This window comes from Mus caroli, chromosome 11, assembly GCF_900094665.2.
Source record: "Mus caroli chromosome 11, CAROLI_EIJ_v1.1, whole genome shotgun sequence".
In the NCBI taxonomy this organism is placed as follows: domain Eukaryota; kingdom Metazoa; phylum Chordata; class Mammalia; order Rodentia; family Muridae; genus Mus; species Mus caroli.
The window spans coordinates 22,180,153-22,191,676 of record NC_034580.1 but is presented as its reverse complement, the minus strand read 5'-3'; the positions used below and the strand labels follow the sequence as shown (position 1 = coordinate 22,191,676).

Genomic DNA, 11,524 nt, shown 5'->3' with positions numbered 1-11,524 from the left:
TCTCTCTCTCTTTCTCTCTCTCTCTCTCCTCTCTCTCTCTCTCTCTCCCCCCCCAAACAAACTGGCAAATTAAAAATAACAAAAACCAATCAAACCAGGAAAAAAAGAAAAAACGAATAACATACGTACATACGTACATACATACATACATACATACATACATACATAGAGGCAAACTCCCATGCACACATACAAAATCAGAAACCATAATACATAAAAAAAAGACCCACAATGTAAAAACAAGCAGAGAAACCCAAACAAAGCATGAGATAAAAACATCTCCAAAATACCACTGTGGATCGGAGTCTGTTGAGCCTGTTTTACTTATGGCTTCACATTGTCATCAAATTAGAAGACTTTTCAACCTTAACTTCATCCATGTTATGTTTCTGTCCTTTGTCCTCTTCCCCCTGAGTGTTGAGCACATGCATGTAATACTCCTTACACATGGCAGCGGAGGCACAGGGTCTTTAGGTTAGTCTTGCTGTTTGGGTATTTCTTTGGCCTAATGTCAGGGTAATGGTCAAACCATCAGGGTTTAATTAGCAGTTGAACCTAGCCAGTAATGGTCTGATTCTTCTAGGTTGATTTTCAATTATAGAACTGGATTATATTTTCATATCTCTATGAAGATTCTTTTTACTTACACTTAACTTTTTAAGTCTTCAAGGTTAGATTGATACGCATTGCGCATGACTGTGATGTGCAATCAAAGTTAGTGATGCCCTCAAGATGGTCTTCTGGGAGTAGAACTGTTGCCATTTAGGGCTTCACTATTAGCTGTAGGATGACTTTGCTAACACTCCAGGAGCATGTTTACTAGATGCTAATAGTGCTTCGTCCTAGTTGTGACAACACAAGTATCTTCAGAGACTGTGTTCTCTTCTGTGAGGGAATACCACTCTAGGTTGAGAGCCAGTAGACTACAGATGGATCACTGCATTGCCTTAAGCCCTTGCTAATGGAAACCAGCTGTGCCAAAGTTACCTAGTGTTGGGGTAAGAGACTTGCAGCCATATATATACTCCATCCTGAGAGAGCACTACATTTTCCCATGGTTATCTGTTTCCCTTCTGTTGTAATCTGATGTGGGATACCTACTATAGCCTCACATGTTGGAATACTTGGTTCTGAGCTGGAACTTTACTGTGGAGTTACACTCCAGCCCAGCAAAATTTTTGTGTAGATTGAAAATATTTTTGATCTTATAACCCATAGCTTTTGCCAGAACTATTCAAGTGTACTATGTCAGTGCAAAAACAACCATAGTTGAAACATAAACAAATGGGCAAGTTCTATTACATGAAGAAATTGTATAACTTTGTACTATAGCCTGCCTTTTCCAACCATAGGAGTAATGTGATGTCATTAGTTGTTGCTGAGAGACACTGTAAAAGTCACAGAAGTTCCCTTTTAACATTCTAGTAGTGTGATTTCTGTTCCTGACTAGGTATATAACCAACTTTCCAATGTTTCTTGGCCCTTGGGAATTTGACAGTGGGTTTCTTTCTTTTTATGTGAGAATGATTTGGTATCTTGGAGAAAAAAGTCAATTATTTTCTTCTAGTGACCAAGACTATCAGTAGAAAGTTATTCCCATGTGAATCTCACATCTCTCCTAAACATATTTTTGTTTTGTTTCATTTTTGCATTGTCTCAGATAGAATCTCACTTTGTAGCTATGGCTGATCTGAAAGTTGGTATGGAGAGCAGGCTAGCCTTGAACTCAGAAATCTGAAGTACTAAGATTATAGGCATATAGGCATATTTCACTGTGCCTGGCCAACACATAGTCTCATGCACATATCCTTTCTGATCTTTCAAAGTGACTGTGTAGCGGGAGGGGCTGAAGACATACATGCTCCTTGAAGGGTGGCAGGCAGTTCTGAGGATGCAGTGTGATGGAAAAAGCTAACAGTGAAGAGGACAGCCATTTGTCTACTCTCTTAAAAAGGAAGCTATCTTTTTCTAAATTGCTCAGTAATTGATTGAAGGAGGGGGTGTGCCAGAAGTCACCAAGCTAAAGCAGAAACAGAACAACCTTGGACCTCCTTCAAGTTAGTGAGCAGTCAAACAGTAGTTTAAGTGTTCCTGTTTCCAGACACATGAAATGACATCCCACTGCCTCAGTGCAGCACAGCCACAGCCTTCCAAATAGGTCTGCACTGTGGTGATGTGCTAGATGCCAACAAGGGGTGTTAATGACCAGCCTTGCTTGGTATGTTGTTTTATTCAACACTGTTGAAGAGTACACAATAAATGCCTCGATAACGCAAATCTAACAAAATATATTTCCTTCATAGGAAAACTCAAGGACAAGGAAAATACATGAATATTCTGATATTTTCAGTGAGATGCAGAGTCTTCAACAAACACCCAGCTATATGAGTTTCCAGGGTTCATATTGTAAGCCCTATCTGGACTGCACTAGTCGAGATCCCATCCGGAAGCCAAGATCCCTGCCTCGGTACAGATACACGCCCACAGGTAATGTGGGAGTCACAGACTTGGAAAGTTCTCCAAGCTTTTGGCCTGCAGTCCTTCAGTTGACTCTGAGTGAAGAGACAAAGGCCGATGTGTATTACTATGGAATCACTATACTCTGTCTGCTGGCATTTGTATTTCTTGCTTTGTATTTTCTCTGAAGTCATCAAATAAATTGGTTTTTGCTTTTGTTTTTATTTTTAAACAATTTTTAAGCATTCCATCTCTTCACAGGTAGGTTCCATTCAAGGTTTTCTCCCAGACATTTTCAAGGTAATTGGCTTTAAAAGAGAAAGAGAGAGAGTATATTTTAACAAAATTTTGGTCACACTCTTTAAGAATTAAAATAGTATTCTAATTTTCTTAGAAATTATTTCACCACACAATTTCAAAATATTTAAAGATCACCAAGAAATTTAGAAGGCATAAGTCTTTTTGATCAAAGATACTTTGAAAATTAAGGTATGTTCAAAGATAATATATCTCATAAGAAACTATCATAATTTGATTAAATAAAGAACAACACATCTAAAAGCTGTTAGATAAGCTAACTACATATCCACTTTCTATAACACATTCCCCAGAGCCAGGAACACTTTACAAGATATGTGACTGACATTTCATATGTCAGGACAACTGGCTTACCTTACTACAATAGGGACAGTCACCAAAGAAGACGTTAAAACTCTGTCTGCTGGTGCTCAACCCTCTCAGCCACTGCACAGAAAAAAGTGTACATCATGTCAGCGGACACATGCCATCCAGATGGGCTTTGACTGGCTTTGTTCTATAAAAGGGAAACTTTTTTTTCTAAGCCAATGTCCAATTACTATTAATAACTGAGAAATCACTATCAAAATGTATAAGCAAATTATGGGCCCTTTAAGACTTGGCTGACAGTTACACTAACTTTACATGCAAAAGAGACTTACACAGAGAGAGACGCATACAAGGTCCTGGGGCCCACTAACTAAACCAATTAATCACATATCAACAATTTCTCTGTAAAAGTGTCTTAGGATTTTGAGATTCTGATCTTAATTCAATAGTGGGTTAATTTTCACTGTACTGACAATAAGGCAATCAGTTTTTTAAAATTAAAATGAATATTCAGTATTACAAAAGAAAGTTCAGATTCCATTATACTTTCCCAAGTAGACCTGGTATTTTTATAATCGTCTACAGTAAAATGACTATCCCTAAGTGTGATGGTTTGTATATCCTTGGACCAGGGAGTGGCACCATCTGAAGGTGTGGCCTTGATGGAATAGGTGTGACCTGGTTGGAATGGGTTTGTCACTGTGGGTGTGGGTATAAGATCCTCACCCTAGTTGCCTGGAAGTCAGTCTTCCACTAGCAGCCTTTGGATGAAGACATAGAACTCTCAGCTCCTCCTGCGCCATGCCTGCCTGGATACTGCCATGCTCCCACCTTGATGATAATGGACTGAACCTCTGAACCTGTAAGCCAGCCCCAATTAAATGTTGTTTTTTTTATAAGACTTGCCTTGGTCATAGTGTCTGTTCACAGCAGTAAAACCCTACCTAATACACTAAGTTTCCTATTAAGAAAGGGTAAACAGCACCAACTACTATCCATATTTCAAGAGAGAAAGACAGAAAACTTAATGGCACTTCCCCACTGTAAGATGTTTTGCACAAAGGCTGTCAATCATATAAAGCTGTGCCCTAACAGGAGTGCCACAGGAATTAACCAACTGAGAGAGGGAAGCAAAATTCATGTAGTAAAGAGATGCTCAGGGTCACAAGAACCTTCAACCATCCAAAAGAGAATTACTTTATTCATTTATGTATATGCAGCCTGCACAGTAGCACATACTACCTATTGACTAAGTGCCTTACCCATTTCTGCCTTCCTCATCTGGCACATCACAACTAGAGAACTTGCATACTGGTAGCAGACATTTAGGGAGACTTCAGTTATACCTACCACATATTTATTATGTGCCAGTATGCTATTCATGAGTATATTCTAGATTGTTTTTCTCCCTGGCACACTCAATAGTTTACAAGATGAAGACATGAAGCCTGTGGGTGTGTGAAATTAACAGTAAGAGGAGTTTGTGGCAAACCAGAGAAATACTTTAGGAAAACAGATTATTTTAATGCTGTATTTTCCGTGTAGAGAATTACTAGTTTTACCTCATACAGACATATTTCATGGAAAGGCTGTCCACACTGGGGATTATTACACACTTGATCAGGAATGGCACCATTCAGGTGACGGGCATAACAGATTCCACAGTCCATGCTAAAGTCCTTCAAAAGAAAAGTGTTTGTGTTGAATGTGGATAAGCAAGGTTAAGAAGAACAAATATGATATTTGTTTCTATATCTGTGTTTTAAGTATGCTTGTGTACTGGGAACATACAAGCAGGGATAACACCTAATCTCATCACAATATTCCCTCTGTACTCACATATACACAGATTTCATTTTGGGCTGGCAAGATTTTTATGTTTTAGCCATTTTTCCATGTTCACAGTCATTTCTGTGTCTACACAAAGACAGTCTGACATGAGCTAGTGAACACCAGATCGCCACAGTTCTGCAGCAAAGGGAACAAGGAGATGTTCTCCATTACTTAGTGTTAAGGGCAGTAGCTCAGTCCAAAGCCAACCCTGCCTCTGTTATCTTTACAGTATCAATGCTGCTACTCACTTCTGAAAAACTATCGCTGTCCTTCACAAACTTACAGCAAACTAATTAAAACTGTACTGTAGTCATCTATAGCAAACAGTACAAAACCCCAAACATCTCATTAGTGTCTCTTTTCTTTGTAGTTTTAATAAGTGTATCTGTCATTAACCACTTCCCTGCTAAAGATCATGAACAGACCCCTTTAAGAACCTAGCTAACAGACAGTTAACAAGTCCATTGATGCCAGTTACTTGTAACTAAGAGCTCTGTGTTGCAACATTCTACCAATTTCTTTTCTTTTTCAGCCTTATTTTCCTGAGAGAGGCATTTAAATTTTATTATTAACATAATGTAGACTATTGAAGCTAATAATTAAACTTACAGATTCTTCCAAGATAGTACGAGCTGGGAAATCAATTTCTAAAACATCTTTCAAATTTTGTAACAGACTATTTTCTGGATCCCTAAAAACAAACAAACAAACCTATAAAGTTTGTTAAGCCATACAACAATCCCAGTCCTATTGCCAAGGCACCCACCATAAATGAATGCTACCACTCAGCTTCATTCCCAGGGGTTTTGTCACTGTGGATATTAAAAAGAAGAAAAAAGTTTTAATAATTTAGGCTTCATTGCTTTTGTTTTGTAACAACCACTGCCACAGCATTTGTTTAGCTATTTGGCCTAAAATCTCAATTCCCTATTTTGTAAGAAAGTGTACAGTTCAAAATGAGAAATGTATTTAAAATAATTATAATGTTAATATTTTGGAATATTTGAAAATGTTAGACAGGATTTTATGAACCTGTTCCAGATCTGTAACTTTAAGATGACATACCATGGTCAGCTCCAAGAAAGCAAAACTCAGGAAGCATGGTAGGGTGCCTGGGGTCCACCTCAATGGCTATGGAAACATTCTTTCCTGAAAGAAAGAATAAAACTTTTAGATGTGACTTTGAGCTTGTCAAGCAAGCCAATACAAATCCATGCACACTGATCTGGCCACCTATTTTATCTCATGAAAAACTAGCAAATTATTTTTAGGGTTGTGTAGAAAACAACACTGTTTAACATTGAGTCACATTTTTGAAATTACAACTATCATTAAAGATTCAAGGACCTCAAGTTTCAAAAGACAAGTCCAAAATGCATATGATTAACTTAAATTGGTATGCTGCTAATTATGTTCCAGTAACGTTTAGTAAAAATGTTAAGTGACATTATAAAGGCCTTTAGCATATAGAAATCATACATGTAAGAAATGAGCTAAATTATTTTATAACCCTTTTTTACAAACTTAATATTTCATATAATTATGGTCATGTAAAAATAGTGTTATAACTGGTAAAAATTGATACATCTAAGAAAACTTATCTAAAAACTTTGTATTTGTGCTTTTTGAAAGATAACAAATGTTTAATTCACATTAAACAAATGCTTGTCTTACTTAATATCTCAAACACTTTCTGAAGCTAAGAAAAATGACTTTATTTAGCACTAGATTCTTTTACAGGTTTAACTGTATTATATATGTACAATTCCACAAAGCTAGTTGATGAAGTTATGTAGTATGGTTAAGATCAATTTCAGCTTATGTTTATAACAAAAGTGATATGATAAATTCTATAAGTTTTTTGCTAATGTTGGCAATAATAAATTTAAATAAACAAATCTGGCAAAAATTGGTCAAAGTAAAAAAGAAATATATGGTATAGACATTCAATGAGAAAAACAAAAATCGCCCACTTCATTTGTCAATACAGAACACACTCTTCCCATTAGTCTCAGGCGTTGTTGGCTACCACCGACCAGAAAGTGCTAGCACTTCGGCAATGGCTATAAGAGCACATCTCCCCACTCAAGGGTTGGCCCTACAGAAAATCATTGCTTGAGGCAGGAAGAAGAGCTAAAAGTAAATGCAGAATGTGTCTAAAACTTGGCTGTTTAAGCTGAACAATAAGGAAACTAATAGAAAATGTGGTTCGGGAATAATTATTTTAATGGAGCCATGATGATAATAAATCATGAAATTTCTCTAAAGAAAATGTTTTCAGTCTTAGCATCTACTTCTTGACAAATACATTATAATTGGTTAATTATTCTAAGTTAAATACTGATAGACATCTCAAACTGGAAGGTAACATGTTACTAGCAAAATGCTGCAGTTATCAATCTCCCAAGATCTGCCAGTTATTAGGCTGGACAGAGAGTACAGAAGTTAAGTTGTTCATTGACTTTAGTACAATTCATATCATTGTTTCAAAATGTCTACTGGAATACATCCTATATAGTAGCTTTTAACAAGGCCAAAAATAAAATAAAATAAAATAAAATAAAATAAAGAGGTAAATAATAAATGGAGACTATAAGCAGCTATTACCATAATGTAGTGAGAAATATATAAAAATATGTAAAAGTTTAGATGGAAATCTAAAAGTTTAAGGTTACACTCTACCACAGGCTTTGCTTTGTTTGTTCATGAAGAAAACCATCTGGCAGAGACTGGGGCACTGCAGCAACACAGCAGTAATGCTTGTTCTTCAGCCACCTCTAGTAATTAGAAAGTAGGTACTCATCACATATGAGGGCTCACGTGGTGCCTCATATTGCTCTCAGTGGCATGACCCAACTCAGTGTCCTCCCTCTCTTTATTTCATCAGAGAAGACTGCCAGATCTTTGCTTCCACAGAAGATAAAGACTTTGTAATTTCTAACACAGGCTTCTAAGTAGCATTCATTTGGAATTACCTGCAACACAATTTCTGTGCTAATTAACATTAATTAACCACTGTCTGAATGTTACTTCCATTGGTCACCTTTTAAAACCAAACACCTAAGCCCTTCCCATCTAAAACATTTGTATTAACCATGTAGTAATAAAAATCAGGTTTTATTCCCAAGAGTTTCAATAGTTGAATCTACACAAGGAAATTTCATCTAAGATTTTAAGTGCCATGTTAAATTTATTTTGTTAATAATATAGAATAAAACTAGACACCTAAAAACACTCTCATCTTTCTTCTGTACCTAATGCAATCCTGCGTGCTGTTGCACTCCGGGGAGGTTTCTCTGGTTCCAGCACCCAGGTCTTCTCATCAATTTCATCCATAACATCCCAGAACACCTTCAGCGTCTCTAATGCCACCAAGAATTGACTATAAACATCAACCAAGGAGCTCTATGAAAAGACAGAAGCTAGGAAGTTAATATGCTCTACATCCAGCAAATCAGATTCCACTCAAAGCACACTGCACTCAGGCTGCTGACGCCAGGTTCACCCCCCCCCCCCACCAAACAATGGCCTCTGATAGTCATCAAGACTCTGGTGCAGGTTTCTTTGCATGCAAAGGATTAGCACAGTCATTGTCACTAGTCTGCATTATCAGGAATGGTCTTCATGAAGCCATGTGACACACATTATGCATATGAACAGAAATCACATAAAGTGATATATATAAATACATATGAATAAACTTATTGATGTTATCATATCTAATGCACTGAACATATAATGTTAATAGAAATTACTTTTTTGCTCTAAAAATGAAATTAGACACAGTGATATTCATAATTGGACTAGATTAACTTTAAGTATTAGTGAATGAACAAGCCTTGCAGACCTAATTAGTATAAAAGTATAAAAATGTGTTTTTCTTGTTGTTGTTTTGTTTTGCATTTTTTACTGGGCTGGGATTAAACCAAGGATGAAGTGCATGCTAGGCAAGCTCTGCCACTGAACTTCATCTCCAGCCAAGCTTTGCATTATTCTTTTTAAGAATTCAAAAAACCTGTAACTTTCACATTTGACTTTTAGTCAACCTGTGAATTCAGTTTAAATACATCAATCATTACAAGTTAACTTAATATATTTCACGAAATAAAACCATAAGTGTTTTACCGTATAATTTATATTTTTCCTTTTAGAAGAGGAAAGTATTTCTTGTAAAATAATGTGATGCATTTAAAAGACACAACTATTTGCTGTTTTTGTACAGCAGTTTAAGAATAAGTAGTTTAGTGTTTCAAATAACCAAAGAATACACCGAATCTTTTGTTTGTTTGTTTGTTTGTTTGTTTTTGTTTTTGTTTTTCGAGACAGGGTTTCTCTTTATAGCCCTGGTTGTCCTGGAACTCACTTTGTAGACCAAGCTGGCCTCGAACTCGGAAATCCGCCTGCCTCTGCCTCCCAAGTGCTGGGATTAAAGGCATGTGCCACCACGCTGGTGTACGAAGTCTTAAAATAGTTTGCATGTAGTCATTCAAAACAAGTAACAAAGGAACAAACAGAGGAAGCAAGTCTTCTAAAATGCTGTGGAGTGGCACTTGCTCACACCCACCACCCCATCCCCACAGGAATGCTGTATCATGAGATGAGTCATTGGCTCCTTTGTCAGAAATGGTTTCACGCCTCTAGTCTACTGAGCTACAAGGGTGGGGTTGGAATGTAAGAATGGCAACTAAACCTTATGTCTCAAAATAACCTTATAAACACTAAAGGGAGATTGTCCTTTAATGGTATGCTACATTATGCTACAGATGTAAGTAATAAAACAAAATCACACAGTTCTATTACTACCTCTTACACAGCTAGTAATGAAGTCAGTATACCCAGCCTTCTCTGTTCCATCTGTATCTATACCTATGTATTTCATCTATAAAATCCAGTGTTTACCTAATGTTTAACTGCATTCAAAAGAAATGACAAGGGGTTTTCATAGTAGCATCTTTTACTTGAAAGTATTTACAAACACATTTGCCATTTCTCCTACATACAAAACATATTGTTCAAAATACATTTTGAACAATAAATACTTTTAAAATAAGAAAATAGCAGTTTAGAGTAAACACAAATGACCTACAAACTAGACGTAGGTGGCAGAAAAGGGAACCTTGCACCCAACAGCCATTATTAGACTTTACTGGAAAGACTTTCAGAATAAATGCTTCAAGATAAGCATCCTAGGTAAGGGAAAACAAAACAAAACAAAACAAAACTCTGTTAACAACGTCAGGGATGCAGGAGAAGGGAGTAAAACCATCTCCCCAAAAGCCAGAAGTCAGATTCTCAATTGTTTGATTTGATTGTGAAATCACACACAAAGACTTAAAGATTATCCAATTAAAATACTATGCCATTCCTATATGTTAGTAATAGTATTTATACTGATATATCAAAAAAATGTGGCCAAAGTTAAAGTCAAATGCCATTATTACCAAGAAAGTAAGTCTCTCTTTTTTTTTAAAAAGCCAACTCTTCATTTTCTAATATGTACAAGTTTAGATTTCACTACTGATATAGTTGATATATTGATATAGTTGGTATACTGACATATTGATAAAGGTTCTTTCTGTCAACTTGAAAATGCTGAATGAAAACTCCAGTAAAAAACCAAGTGAGAAATCTTTTGTAAGAGCTACAATTCTTAATAAAGATGAAAGGAACCATAAAGCCGTCAATAAGGACACAGATCAACCCGAGCTGATGAGCTATGGGTGAGAGTGTCAAAGTCATGCCTCTTTAGAAAGATCTGGAAATTGTATTTATTTACAAACTAAAGAAACCCCTACCTTATGATCTAGCATTTCCACTCCAAGAGAAGTGCGAAAACAAGTGCATACCAACATGCCTACAAGAATGCCTACTGCAGCCATGTTTACAAAAGCCCAAATATCCTGCCAAAGAAGAAAAAACTAACAGGGACAAGTTCTTAACCTTCACCATTATGTGTACTGTGTGTCCATTTAAATGATGTTTAAATTAAGTTAAAAATCTATGAAGGAGATGAAGATAAGCTAGTACCTCCTAGGACCCTGCTACTTCAGGAAACTTCTATCAAAATTGCACTGTGCTTAAATATGCCTAAAATAAACTGCCCAGTGTTACACTCTAGAAGTCTAAGCCAACACCAACTACTGAGTCCTCTATTTCCTCATGTAACACAGTCCCCTTTGCCCAAGGAGGCATAATTACATTGAAACTTTTCTCAAAGTACATGCCACTTTTTCCATAATGATGGGCTCTAAAGATGGCCTTCCATGTTATCTTAAGGGCCAAGAAGAGGATCCCGTGTGGTCTTCATCATATATAGCATAGAGGTCATCTATACTATTAGCCATCTCCAGTCCTGGTTATAGGAGCATGGGGGAAGCCCTGTTTGCAGAGACCATACACACTTCCTCTGCCCTCATGCAGAATATAAGAAGCTACTAGGAGGCTGTTGGTGCATCTCCCACTAATCAATCCCTACTTTTCTTTTTTTTTTAATTTTTTTATTAGATATTTTCTTCATTTACATTTAAAATGCTATCCCAAAAGTCCCCTATACCCTCCCCCCACCTTGCTCCCCTACCCACTCACTCCCACTTCTTGGCCCTGGCGT

The 11,524-nt window shown here is 36.7% G+C and overlaps 2 protein-coding genes across 4 annotated transcripts in view; one reads left to right on the top strand and one right to left on the bottom strand.

Annotated features, from left to right (window-relative positions):
- Positions 1-2,686, top strand: part of Vrk2 (VRK serine/threonine kinase 2) — a 117,361-nt gene extending 114,675 nt beyond the window's left edge. Inside the window, exon 13 of the mRNA XM_021177191.2 lies at positions 2,304-2,686. Coding sequence (XP_021032850.1) covers positions 2,304-2,645 — 342 coding nt within the window. The 3' untranslated portion in view covers positions 2,646-2,686. The remainder of the gene's footprint in view (positions 1-2,303) is intronic.
- Positions 2,208-11,524, bottom strand: part of Fancl (FA complementation group L) — a 76,362-nt gene continuing 67,045 nt past the window's right edge. For 2 of the 3 annotated variants that reach the window (XM_029483513.1, XM_029483514.1), the window contains 7 exons: positions 8,172-8,322; positions 5,983-6,066; positions 5,684-5,729; positions 5,527-5,608; positions 4,647-4,763; positions 3,130-3,201; positions 2,677-2,765 (listed from right to left, as the gene is read on the bottom strand). In XM_029483513.1, coding sequence (XP_029339373.1) covers positions 2,730-2,765; positions 3,130-3,201; positions 4,647-4,763; positions 5,527-5,608; positions 5,684-5,729; positions 5,983-6,066; positions 8,172-8,322 — 588 coding nt within the window. In that variant the 3' untranslated portion in view covers positions 2,677-2,729. Of the gene's footprint in view, positions 2,766-3,129; positions 3,202-4,646; positions 4,764-5,526; positions 5,609-5,683; positions 5,730-5,982; positions 6,067-8,171; positions 8,323-11,524 lie in introns of all 3 variants that reach the window. The other variant, XM_021177189.2, reaches the window with a different exon arrangement.